This window comes from Exophiala aquamarina, assembly GCF_000709125.1.
Source record: "Exophiala aquamarina CBS 119918 chromosome Unknown aczIA-supercont1.3, whole genome shotgun sequence".
Taxonomy (NCBI): domain Eukaryota; kingdom Fungi; phylum Ascomycota; class Eurotiomycetes; order Chaetothyriales; family Herpotrichiellaceae; genus Exophiala; species Exophiala aquamarina.
In genome coordinates, this window is record NW_013550585.1 from 450427 (window position 1) to 463809 (window position 13383).

Consider the following 13383-nt stretch of genomic DNA (forward strand, 5'->3'; position numbering starts at 1 on the left):
CTAACAGGATTATATCTAAATCAGACCAACCTTTGATCTTCCATTTAACTTCGAGAGACACCTAATGTCAGCTATCTCCGAGACTACGTAGAGTCATACGGTTCTTCTCGCTGGTTCCAGTGGATACAAGAGCTTGACTGCAGACATGGATATAAAATCCCACTATCAAATGCATATTGATGCACTAATCAAGAATCGACGCCCAGCAGCTTGGATTTTCACATCCAAGACAGCGTTGTACACAACGACTCTATGCGACTATGGCTCTATCAGGCGATGACTGTGTTCGCAGTTACGGGATGTGCAAGTCTATATCCTAGGTTTGTACTTCGACGTTGACCAGATCATTGTGGAAAAGGATCCGAGAAGGCAAGGAGAGCAGGGCTTCGCGAATGTGGCGACCCGGACTGTAGTGAGTTATTGCCCGGATCTTGGGAACACCATCACATTCGTTGAGCACCTCTTCTATCGACTTGAAGCAGGCAAGATTGGGCAAGCGAAGAGTGTGGTGGACGTGGTGGGACTACGGGAAAGGGACCAGCGGGCAGCAATGAAGCGGCGACCGCGTTAAGAGAAGTATAACATTGTGGACCTAAAGTTATCCAACATATCCAGTGTAAGAATCTATATAAGCTAAAAGAGTGACCATCGCAGGACAAGAGACAGGGTCGTAGAGATCTCGTTCATTCTCAGTTGACTCGCCTAAGTAGCCTTGTTCGGATATCCAACAGATCTGCTCTGTGGGGCTCATCGCCGGAATGGAGGAATTGGCTTGTTAGTGCAAACTCTGCCCGGGGTCGAAGGCCATTAATGATAACAGTAAGATCGGATTAGCTCCGACACGCACTCTGCTTGTCTCTTCTCTCGTTCGGTGACATAATGTTTGTGATCGGCGCGGTCAGCGTGGTTCTTTCTCCCCTTTCGTATCTCAGTGCTCATGATGCTTTGTTCGTAGTGTGTTGCATGATGCACTAAAGCCTCTACCACAAGCAGGCTCGAGACATTGACAAGGCTGCTTGACGGAGTTGCTGTGTGACGAGGTGAGGATTGTGGATTATCAATCCTGGGGCCATGCTTGCCAAGGCCCGCTATGTGTAGAGAGACGCGGGTGCTACAAAAGCGGCCCCTGCTCGTATTTTCACGGTGGCAGTTGGCGCCTTCAGCATTATGTGCACCCGTCCTCTTCCCCACTATCTATATCCCGAGCCCAACTCAGACTTGTCATCGGGCGGGGTTCTGTGCCTATAAAACGGGCTGAGGAACCCGCCACGGGCGCACACCTGTATCTTAGCGGATCCTCTGTATGAACTTTGCCCGCAATAATGGAACAACCACCATCACTATCAGCTAATTCCGCCACTACCGTAAAGAGAAAGCGCGCAAGTCAGGCATGCCGAAATTGTCGCATCGCCAAACGCAGATGTGATGCCGCGAGGCCGGCTTGCAGTTCCTGTGCTAACTCGAGGGCATCGCGCGCTTGTGTGTACGACGATCCAGAAGAAGCAAAGTCAAAACAGTCAAAGTGAGTAGAGGATTCGCAGGATGTTAGGCCTGGCCACTGATCCTACAGGCTGATAGAGCGACTGCAACAGCGAATTACCGATCTAGAGCGAGCTGATGAAGGGCGCAAACATTCAAGGCTAGATTTCTCGGGTGAAGTCTTTAACTCTTCTCACCTGAGCCCTCAAGAAGCAAGCTCAAACAACATCGAGCTCGAAACCCGCGAGGATGCGTTGGCTCATCCGCACACAGATAGAATAACCCATAATGCGGCATCAATGGGAGGGGCCAACGAACTCCGGGCTGAGCGTGAAGACAATCTCAATCGCATCTCATCCTCGGCAGCACCTGTAGCTACCGTTCAGCCAAGTAAGAGATCGGAGCCTTGTACAATGAGTTCATTTGTCAGGGATGAATCACAAGAGCATGATTCGGCAAACCCTTCCCACTCTCAACCCCTTCGTCTTAGCAGCGCGTCTGCCCCGTTCGAGCAGCGTCAAAGGTATCTAAATCGTGATAAGGAATTACCGCCGAATGACGAGATTGGCGTTGTTGCACCTCGTTTTGGATACTTTGGAGATTCCAGTGCGGTAACGTTCATGAGTCAAGTACGGAGCGTGCTTGATAACGCGGACGATCCAGCCTGCCATTACGAGACGGAGCCGCTTAGTCCAGCCCACTTGGGACGTGAGTCCCCTGGAAGGTATCAAGAAGTGTTGCGGGAGAGACTTTCTCATGCAACAAGCAGGCGTCATGCAGACTTTGAACTCTATGCTTTGCCCAGCAGAGAGCATGCAGATGCCCTTTTGGATGTCTTTTGGACTTGGGTTCATAGTCTCTATCCATATCTGGACCGACTTGACTTTGAACAAAAATATGAGAAGATATGGCTCTCTTCTAAGGCATCCGATGGGGTTTTTCAGCCAGTAGCTTCGGTATCACGGCAATCCCAAGAGGAACGATCGACCGCGGCGGAGCTTACCAACAAGAAAACTTTCTACTGCACTCTCAATATAGCATTTGCTCTGGGTTGCCAATTCGATCCTGCCCTAAACCCTGGCGAGTCACGATTAAGTGATGTCTTCTGGCAACGAGCCAAAACCCTCATTGAGCAGGACTTTAACATTTTCAATGAAGGAAGCGTCTCACTAATTCAGGCGTTACTACTCTTCGGAGTATATATGCAAAGCACAGAGCTCTCCGGCGGTTGTTGGACGGTCGCAAATGTCGCCACTAGCGTGGCACAGGTCAACGGACTACACCAAATAAATTCGGGGATGTTCAAGGGTTCATTGAGTCAAAAAGAGCTCGATCTACGAAAACGAGTATGGAGTGGATGCATTCTTCTTGACAGGTAAGTTTTAATGAATCCGAAAGGGAGTCACAGAAATCCCCTTTGTTGATCTCCAAAAGAATTCAAAGTTGACAAGAAATGGGTTCATCCATATCAGATCTCTTTCTATGATATATGGTCGACCTTCTATAATGACTTCGCGGGCATGGGTTGGTGACGATCTTAACTCGGCCGTCTCTGAGCCGTCCGTTCCAGCGGTGGAGAGTGAGAGCTTGAGCTACTCTGAATTCTTCCACCACCACTCAACACTCCACGATGTTCTCGGGGCCATACTGGCCGAGTTTTACGAGAAGCCACCGATTGTTAACGAGACTACAGCCATGCCCCCTTCCAATTCGAAAGGCTCCAACCCGAACACGTTTCGTGCACCAGTTTTCATCCGGAGAGTAAATGAGGGAGATTTTCAATCTCTTCTTCGATTCGACACGGCCCTGTTGCGATGGAAATCTCAATTACCTGTGCACCTCAAGGTAACTCTGGGAGGAAATAACGTGGATATGAATGATGGAGGCCGATCGAGTTCGCTGAGCACCGACATAACTCGACAACAAGCAGCAGTGCTGCACGCTCGGTATGTATAGTCTGCTTATCCTTCCATTGATTCAACAAGCACTTGTCAGTTTCCAAAACTCATGAGCACCTAGCTATTTGCATATTCGTATCCTGCTCTTCCGACCCTTGCTCCTCAGAGCTCTGGCAGACTTCCGCAAACAGTCGCAGGAAGAAAGTGCAATTGAAGAGAAATCGACGTTGCACGAAATGCTCTTGATGCAGTCATCTGTCTTGTGCATTTCCGCCTCACAAGAGCTGAGCAAGATGATCACCGAAAATCTCGGAAGAGAATACACGCGGCTACCGGAGTGGTGGCATGTCATCTTCTGTGAGCCGCATTTCTTCAGCGGAAGGTCTATCATACTGAGTCAACACAGATTTATATACATGTGCCACGGTGATATTAGCTAGCCGGTGTTGCACGCCCTTGCGGGAGAAGATTGGAGAAACTGCTCTCCAAGCATGTTGGGTCGAGTGCTTGAACGGGCTGCGCGCGTATCAGCATTGCAGTCGATCAGCCCGACGCTGCTGCAGACTGTTGGAGATCTTCGACCAGCGAACCAAAAATGGGCAATATTGTATGCCATTTTCTTCTCTCGTATACCAGATTCTGATGCTCATCTTTTCCTCCAGTTCCCAGACAAACACCTGACTCCGAGCCTGCTACATCGATTCTCGGCGAGGTTCGTCAAGCCAACGCGAGAATGACGGATACTGCAGACGTTTTCAATTTGACGCATGCGTCGTTTCCTGCCGAAGCGCAGAATTCATGGCCATTCGAAGGTTTCCAGTCTACTCAGTCGGCCAATTCGCTAGACGCATATTTCAACAGTTGGACGCCGAACTCGACTGATATGGCTTTTCTCACGGCCATACCATTTGATTCTGGTCTGTATCCCCAATGAAAAAGTCTCGGGCCCATACACCAACACAGGCTACTTAAGTCAGGCTTTGTGGGCGCAATTCTAAGCCTCGGGCATTATAGGATCCGAATATATCTAGTGTTCCTATCTCAAGTAAACGTGCGTTTACTAATTGCCAGGTTCTACCACCCTCCCCAGAACTTAGTAATTGATATGTAGGGATCTAATTCTATTCAACCTTCATGTAAAAACCGCCCCACCTGAGATGTCAAACTGATGGCCTGTGATCCACTCGCTCTCAGGGCTGGCAATAAAACAGATCATGTGTGCGACGTCTGAGGGCAGACCAACTCTTTTTATCTGCTGACGTGCGAGAATGGCATCTGCAACGCCCCGGGCGCCAGGATTTGACCAGGTTGTTTCAGTAAAGATCATTGCTGGGGACACTGCATTCACTGTGACTCCGGGTCCTGTCTCGGTGGCAATTGCTCGTGTAAACATAGCGACAGCACCCTTGGCTGCAATATACGCCGACATACCCCGTGATGGCGCGACAATGCCGGCTGTCGAGGTGTTGATGATTCGGCCATAGCCTGCCTTTTGCATGAACGGCAGGACCGCCCGTGTCAGGTAAAAGCAGCTGTCCATGTTTACGCTCATGATGCGAGAGTATTCTGCTGTCTTGATGTCCAAAATAGGGATGAAAGGATATATCCCGGCAAGATGTACGAGCACGTCGATTTTGCCATGCACTGCAACCACTTCTTTGATCATGGTGTCAACTGAGACTTCCTGTGTCAAATCACAGACCTTTTCGGTGACGCTGCCACCTTTGGCAGTCAGCTCTGCGGATAAAGCCGCAAGTTTCTCAGCCTCGATATCGATGAGTACCACCAGGGCACCCTGGTTGGCAAATAGTGAAGCGGTCGCCCGACCAATACCTTGTGCTGCACCAGTAACCAGCACCACATGGTCCGCAAATTTATCTGGATATATTTTGATAGGTGGTATATTCGCACCTGGTTGCTGCAGAGGCGGAGCCGTGTCATCGGTCATGATGGCGGCAAGACTGTCACCAATCCTGCGCTTCTGTCACCTTGGGGAGGTTTGCTAAGATGACGATCGCGGTTGCAACACTTATCTAAAATCCTAGCTAGAGGATCCTGGCTATCTTCAAGTCTTTACAGTTTGCTGCGGAGAGATTGAATGCGACTTGCCATCGAGCGGAGTTCAGGTCGAGTGGTTTCTACCGTCATGTGGCCTGGGCTGCGGTCCACCAAGCCGAGTTTGGCGGGAAGTCCTCCCTACGCAGATGAGGCTCTTCCGTCATATCCGGTATTATTGCCGCTTTGAAGAACAACTCTTTTTTATTGCGTAGTTGACCTAACTTGGCAAAGCGCAGATCCGGAACCTGGTACCCTTCGCCCTGCATCGGCCACCCTACGAAATACCCATGGGGATCGGACGAGAGTCTCGTGGGGTAGCGGCTTGGCTGCGTCGTCTTTCTGGTTTGCCCCATCAGTTCAGTTCAAACTCCGGGCACACGATCTTTAGCGAGTCAGTTCCACTATGCCCCAGAGCGTAAGTACTCTCTTCGGAGAGGAAACCGAGGTCCCCCTTTAAGTCTCTATCCTGAAGTCTCTATACTTTGTATAGAGACTTAAATATCTCTCCTCGCGTGAGAGAAAACGTCAATTCATCGCACAGAACACGAAATCCAGCACCTACGACAAAATTCTCACAGTTACGAAAATAACAGTGTGTATGCGCCTTTGGCACTCTTGGCGCCGTTGGAACTAGTAAGTAGTGAGTGGCCTCGTCCTACCACAAAAGTCTGAAGTACGATACAGCAATAAGAGTGCCGAGACGCTACTATATACTACGAGGAGATTCCTGGAGCCCTATACGAACCTGGGATAACAGAACACAACCTAGGGGTCGCCAACAAAAGGCTTATATAGGGTTCGAAGAGTTCCGTATCTCCTGCGTGGCCGAAATAGTATCAAAATGTCTTGGCACTCCCCAAATGCCTCCCTCTTGCCATTCAGCAGCCATTCTATGATTTTGTCCAGCTAATTACTACGTAAATTTGCATGCCACTGCTGACAGCACTTCTTATCTCTACACAAGTAAACTTCACAGGTCTTGTAGTAAGAACTGACTAATCTAGCGCGACTCCGCGGGCGTACGCCGTTAATGACCTCGCCAAGTGGCACTCTAGAGCGCGTAGTAGTTTGATGAGGCTCTTTCTCGCACCGTTCTCGTGTATGAGGACACTCCTGACGTCTCTTTACTCCCCAAGCGCATCGGCCACGTTTTTTTGTCCCTGTGAGGCCGTGAATCGGTGCCAAAATAGCCGGTGGCGGCGGCAAAGGAAGGTCAAGTTCTACGGCGGGTATTTGGTCGATGAGAGCCTTACTCCTAATAGAGCTCTCTAACTGTAATTGCCGCTAAATAATGAATGAATGAGCAAGACATACATCGATTAACTAAAAGGCTAGGGGGCGCCAAACGCGCCTCTCTTGAGGCCTTATAATTAAGATATCAAGGCGTATTTAGTTGGCGGTATCAACTGCGTTCATGCCGTAGTTGTAGTCATTAATTACAACAGGTATTGGAAGCAATTTTGATGCCTTAGGACCAAAAACTAGCCTTGCGATGTCCGCGTTAGTACTAGTAGGCTTCGGATTGAACCTCTTCTTAATAATATAATCCTCCTGTACTCTGTGGACGCTATGAGAAGTTATAATGCGTAGTACGATATTGTTATCCTACCAGGCGAAGTAGAGGACGCCATCGACCTTAATTGAGAGTAAACCGCCGTACCGAATAGCCTATTTGAAATCCCTTAACCTTAGTGAGTAAGGCGGGCACTCCGGCGGCGGTTTACGTGTAGTACCAGTTATACCAACACCTAGGGCCATTACCGCAAGCGCCACAGGTACATTAAGGAAAACAAATTGTCTAGATATACTACGTAATTTGTTAGCGGATGAAGGACGCGGAGTTTCTCGACCAATATAATAGGCACTTGTTGGGTTGGCGGCACGATAATAGCACTAATTTTAGGAGGGCCTTTGCACCGTCGACCCACAAAGCAGGACTCGGTTTTGTCGATATTTGAGTGTATTAACCACGTATAAGTAGCGCCTCCTGTAAGGCCTAGCACCCAGACCTTATAGCCCTCTTTTATAGGTTTATTTGGTATTTTCATAGTATGATTAGTACGCCCGTGAAATGCGATTATTGACTCATCGATAGAGACCCAGGAAGACGGAATAAAAGCCTCCTCACAATGGCGGCGTACGCCCGATAAAAGAGGTTCAATTCTGTACCACCATGGGTCTCCTGGTTGGCGTGGTTGATCATTGATGGTCCAAAATCGATGAATTTGATCCCAGCGAGTCCGGCTCATAAATCGACCTAATTTATGACCGTAAAGATGCGTGCTTCTCTAGTAGACTTTTCTACGGCATTACCATGAGGTTAACATATAGAGAAGTACTGCTAGCTAGCGTGTAAACTCCTGTGGCGTTGTTACATGCCATTTAGGCGAGTAGACTTTGCCGGAGGCATAAAATGCGGCGGCTCGTTTATTTGTAACGTCAACCATTAACCAGATCGATTCCTGACCTAAAAATTGGATAAATAGAGAGAGCGGATCCTAGGCTTTATAGAGAACTTTGAATGGAGTGCTTTCATTACGGAATGGTGGAGAAAACTCAGGTATTGGTTGATCTAGTAATGCTTGAAGTGCTGATGGGGGTAGTTGGATAACTGGCGCAGGCTTGAGCACTTCGATGTGCATTTTTTCTTTTTTGGGCTTTGGAGCTAGATTATAGGTCTCTCGATCGTCAAACCAGATTTTTGGCTGTCTTGCTCTACTGGGGTGCTCCATAATTGATATTTTGGACTATATGATACCTCTTTGTTTACAAAAAAGTTGATTATTGACATATGACGTAGTGCCAAGACATTTTGATACCATTTCGGCCACGCAGGAGATAATGCCCGGAAAACAGAAAGTAACCTAGGGGTCGTAAACAAGGGTTACGATAGAGTTCAAGAAGTCGCCGAGTCACGGAATCCCTATAAGGCACCGCCTAGCAGCTCGAGAATAGAAGGACAAGTCTTTTGGCGCTCGGGATAAGCACCGCTCTATTACGAATAGCTACGGTGGGGGGTGACGGATAGAGAAAGAAGAAGAGCAGAATACCAGCTGGATTTCAGCGTCCGCATGAGGAGATACGAAGCACTACAGCATCTCGCCTGGTATGAAGACAACTTAAAGTAAGAAGATTGTGTTAGGGAGGCAATGGTTTTTTATCCCCCAGAGGGTTTTTCCATAGCCTAGAACTAGATAGATTTCCCCGCATGGTGGCTCGAAATGGGTGTATGACTATATCAATCAAGTCTTGAACGGAGACATATTCAGCAACTTAGCTTAGAAATCTATCATTTAATTTACCAACCATCAGCGGCTCATCAGCCCTGGGAGTCTGGAATTATACTGCTGTCACAAATTCCGCTGATAAAAGCCGTGGATGAATAGCTGAGCTTTGTCGGCAGCGACCTACACGCAACGGAAAGCCAAAGTTGAATCGCCAATGCCCCTCCGATTGCAAATGCTGTATTATCGCCTGTCCCTTCTGTGGCATCAGAGAATTTGTAGGCGCGAAAGGAGACCATTGAGGGAGCCTGCATCCTGTCTTTCATTGGAGCTGCAATTTCGGCAGGGGCGGAAAGGCTATGGCGGTTAGTCTTGGGCAAAGTCCTCCAAGGCATCGGAGTATCAATTTCCTCCATTGTCTACCCCGTTCCCGCCATTTTACCCCGGAAATGGCGACCGAGTAACTTTCTCCTCGATTTATTGGTTTTCTATTTAACCGTAGTCAAGCAGTGGCGCAAGCTTCTATTGTAGCTAGAGCTGCACTCTCTTGCATGGTCGTCCCTTTGAGCCTCGGCGGTCTCAAGAGAGACGCCCATACTGGTTGGCGCAACTGGTTTGTACGTTTACCCTCATACCTGGTTGGCTTTCTGTTGGGCTTTGACGCTGATCTTGTCCCGTGGTTCCAACCTGCTCTCTGGGGAGCGTCGACAATCACTTTTATCGTCGGGTATCGCCCGCCCATGAGACATACTCGCTATGACAATTATAGCGTCTTGAAGAAGATCGCGACTCTTGATCTGATCACTGTCAGGGCTTCGCCAAGGTACCATTTAGGGTGAGTAGTAACCTTTTTTTACAATAATACCAGCACCGGACATGTGCTCTTAAGATCTTAGCTTCAGCCAGAGGTCTAGTCACAATACATCTTCGCTTCATCTAGTCTAGCTTTGGTCCAATACACACCCTCACAAGCCCATTCTCTTTTGTGTTCCCCTTTTTCCTCTCGCACAAGCTACAAGGGGAAGGCCTTCAAGATGGGAGGGCGAATAAATCCGCGCATCCCTGCCGGAGAATGGATCTTGGTCACTGGTGCATACGGCTACGTAAGTCTGACCAACCTACATAACCGGTATTGATGTCTTAGACTGTTGTATCCCATGATTATGTCGGTCGGTCGAGGTAAATTATCTTTGACTAGTTGTGGATCCAAGTTGAGTAACTATTGAGGAGCTATATAAGTTGCGTTACTGACGAGGGATCTAAGACAAAGACTTCATCCTGATACTTTCTCATTTCTTTCTCTAAGACTGCCTCACTACCTTCTCAAGGATAGGGTCTCATGTTGTCGATCTATTGCTTCAAGAGGGCTACAACGTACGCCGTACCATGAGATCCGACGTCGAGGTACTATGGCTGGAAGGGTATTTCGCCGACAACCACGGCCAGAACAATTTTGAGATCTTCATTATGACAGATTTGGCGGATGCAGCGGGCTTCGAGAACGCTGCAGCAGAAAAGTTTGGCATCGTCAACGTGGTAAGCCTGTCGAGACGATGTGATCTCCGTGAAAGAAATGCTGACAGTTTTTCGGATCGTAGGCAAGTATTCTATCTAGTTGGATGCTATGCATAGCTTCCATGGTTGTGACTATCCACAAAATCAGGCGTTCGTCTCAATCACCCGGGTGACTACTCACAGGTAGATATTTTCGCGTTAACATCTCTAACAAGCGTAGCCACTTAAATTAAGTAGGATTGCGTAGTCATGGTAGCGATGCATGAGTAAACCTTGCAGATCGATTGACCTAGGAAATCCCCGCTGGTCGTTTCTATTTACAGCGATCCTGTGCTTTCAAGACTTTCGAGAAACTTATTCCTTCTCGACACGAGTAGCCCAGCCTGCATTGAGTGCTGTGTATTTCTTAAGAGTTTCCTTGTCCTCCATAACAGCCTTGGCATCTAGGACCTTCGAGGGAATATCCGTACCTTTAATCACGGCTGAACGTGATTGTACACGCGCTTGCCACTGTTCGAGATGGGGCCACGTAGCAATGTCTAAAGCGCCCATAGCTATGAGATGATTAGACGAAGAAGTTGCCGTGGGTAAGCAAACTTACGCATCGCCCTGGCCCAGGTGGAAATGGCGATGTCTGCGATGGTGCATTTATTTCCGACGAGAAAATCGGTCCCAACATCCTCCAAGTGCTTATTTATGGTTTTGTAAAGCCTTTTCGCCTCATTGCTGAAGCGTGCTGTCGCGTATTCCACATTCTGACTTTTATCAGCATAAACCCGGAACCAGTGAAGCTGACCCTGGATTGGGCCGACTCCGGCGCATTGAAAAAGTAGCTACATGAGTCACAATTGTTAATTCCTGGACAAGGTAAATTCAAACACTAATGGACAGAATGTTTTACCCAGCTGTTCATCTGATAATACTCCTTTGTCCCGCGTGGGTAGGAAACCTTATGCTCAATGTCATATCGATCCACGAGATACTGCATGATATTCCCCGACTCGAAAAGGCTTATTGGAGTTCCGTCGGATAGCACATCTGTCAGAGCCGGTATGCGGCCATTCGGATTGATTTTCAAGAACCATGGCTCTTTGTGTTCCAGCTTTGGTAGGTCGATGTGCCTCACCTCGTACGGAAGACCTAGTTCCTCCAATGTAATCGATATTTTGTGACCGTTGGGTGACACTGCTGTATATAAAGTGATTGTTGGCTGACCTGACATTGTTGCGGACGTGAGAGTTTTACTAGCGATCCCTCCATGTGCTATCTGGGAAAAAAGTTTCAAGTCTTTTAATGGATGCTAAGATGCCGTTCTTGGAGCAACGAATAGTGAACTCTACCGTACCCTGGCGACTTCCTGAATTTAGATGACAAATCGTGTGCCGCGGAGCTAACGCTGAATATCCAGCACCTACAATGACAAGATTCTGAAGATAGGAAGGGAAGGAACCTCCACAGCTGGCCTGCCCCGGAATTTTCGTGTGGTCGGTAGTCAGTCCCTCTGCGGGTTGACCCGGGCCGTGTTAGCGAATTTGCGGGATCGACGAGCCGGCTTGGCGTCCGATCGATCAAAGCGGCACACGGTAGAGCCTGGCATCGTCTTTCGCCTAGGGGCTGGGGCCTCTAGCTTGTTGTGATAGGGATGTCCCACACTGGCAACCCCTTGGCTCGACTATTATGAGTGATAAGTCTAGCACACCTTGCCAAATGATGCTTTTGAGACCGAGCTTCTTGACATTTACCATTCGGCTGCTCAAGTGGTGAATGATTCCTGGCCATACGTCCACCCTCTGCATCGTCTTCCGGAGGATTGCAGATAGTCTGGAGCCTATCTGCCACAAGGTCTCCGCCGTATACTCAAACTTACTAGAGGTCAAGACTCTGAAAGCATGTGGCTCGTTTCTCTCCGGGGCCTGATAATTCCTGCGCTACAATCAGTGCTATCTGTGTCTAAATCGAGAAACTATGTAATCATGAGAACCCAGCAGTGGTGAATACCATGACGAGGTGTTCAATTCAGATGGCATTTGAGTTGACAAACCACTGTGGAGGAGAATAGAGGGCCTAGAACTAGTCAAACGCCTTATGGCTCGCGAGGCTGAGATCCCCTTACTAGCCTATTTAGGTCAGGTATTCTCATGGCAAGTACGTCCGATTTACTCGCTTGTAATGTCATCAGTCGTTTGATCACCAGCTCGCGGGATATAGTGCGTCGGAACTGTAGACCGCATAATCGGAACTCCCTGATTAGCCTCCACGTACAGTTGCGGCTGATTGAGAAGGCATCTACATTATTCATTTTTGTTGCGAGCTTCCATCCCAGGACTGTGTAACGGAGCGCATGGCCGAATACAAGCGGCATTTTTCTAACCTCTTCACCAGTGTTAAGTTCCATGTACCCACAATATTAATTACCATTGTTCCTATACGAACGAAACTTAGGCAGACACGGCTTACTATTTTGTCAACACGACTTGAACACATTGGCAAAAAATCATTATTATAGCATGGAGAGCACTATCGACCCGAGCGCAAGTGGAGTGCCGTCAATGGCGTTTGAGGGACCTGGTCGCGTCGATGTTCACCACCATTGCTTCCCAGGGACTGTTCCCGAGCTGCAGTCAGAGTTTGAAAACAATTCCTACAATTTGAACTACACTCCATTTCCAAAGACGCCTCAAGAGCATCTCGAATATATGGACAAGGTCGGCATCCAGACAGCCGTAATTGTATGAACGACACTGAATGCACTTCCCGTACATTTCTTTCTCTGACAAAATCAGGCCCCATCCATCAAGGGGGAATGGCACAATAAACTATCAACGGATGAGTTTGTCTCGTTGTGTCGAAGGTCACTATCAGCACAGCTCGAGTATGTCAAATACAACCCCCTCAGGTTTGGTAGGTCTCGTTGGCATTGGTCGATCAGCTGGGTCTTTCGCTTATTCGTTGCATTTCAGGATGTTTCGCAGTCTTGCCTTTGCCACATGTTCAGGCAAGTGTAGAGTTCATTCGTGATGTGGCAACTTCACCAACCCCGCCCGATGGGTTCGCGGTCACGACAGCCATGGGTTTGTTCTATCCTCTTGCGGCTTTTCGGCTTTGATTTCTGACGACAAACAGGTCAGAAATATTTAGGTGATTCTAACTTTGAGCCCATTTGGCAGGAGATTGATAAGTTGGGCTCCGTCATCTTCATACACCCGGCT

The 13383-nt window shown here is 48.4% G+C and overlaps 5 protein-coding genes across 5 annotated transcripts; 3 read left to right on the plus strand and 2 right to left on the minus strand.

Moving 5' to 3' along the window:
- Nucleotides 1-1322: 1322 nt before the first annotated feature.
- On the plus strand, nucleotides 1323-2858 carry A1O9_03757 (uncharacterized protein; the record flags this gene model as incomplete). Its single annotated transcript, XM_013406050.1, has 2 exons — nucleotides 1323-1522; nucleotides 1571-2858. The coding sequence occupies 2 exons, from the start codon at nucleotides 1323-1325 to the stop codon at nucleotides 2856-2858; spliced, it is 1488 nt and encodes a 495-aa protein (XP_013261504.1).
- A 127-nt stretch (nucleotides 2859-2985) lies between these two features.
- On the plus strand, nucleotides 2986-3817 carry A1O9_03758 (uncharacterized protein; the record flags this gene model as incomplete). Its single annotated transcript, XM_013406051.1, has 2 exons — nucleotides 2986-3425; nucleotides 3499-3817. 2 exons carry the CDS (start codon nucleotides 2986-2988, stop codon nucleotides 3815-3817), a joined length of 759 nt encoding a protein of 252 aa, XP_013261505.1.
- A 692-nt stretch (nucleotides 3818-4509) lies between these two features.
- On the minus strand, nucleotides 4510-5325 carry A1O9_03759 (uncharacterized protein; the record flags this gene model as incomplete). The annotated part of the gene is made up of 1 exon (XM_013406052.1): nucleotides 4510-5325. One exon carries the CDS (start codon nucleotides 5323-5325, stop codon nucleotides 4510-4512), a length of 816 nt encoding a protein of 271 aa, XP_013261506.1.
- Nucleotides 5326-8941: 3616 nt separating this feature from the next.
- On the plus strand, nucleotides 8942-9459 carry A1O9_03760 (uncharacterized protein; the record flags this gene model as incomplete). Its single annotated transcript, XM_013406053.1, has 2 exons — nucleotides 8942-9119; nucleotides 9170-9459. Coding segments are annotated over 2 exons (468 nt in total), but the record flags the coding sequence as incomplete, so codon positions are not given.
- Nucleotides 9460-10528: 1069 nt separating this feature from the next.
- Nucleotides 10529-11396, minus strand: A1O9_03761 (glutathione S-transferase; the record flags this gene model as incomplete). Its single annotated transcript, XM_013406054.1, has 3 exons — nucleotides 10529-10728; nucleotides 10776-11007; nucleotides 11076-11396. 3 exons carry the CDS (start codon nucleotides 11394-11396, stop codon nucleotides 10529-10531), a joined length of 753 nt encoding a protein of 250 aa, XP_013261508.1.
- Nucleotides 11397-13383: the final 1987 nt, after the last annotated feature.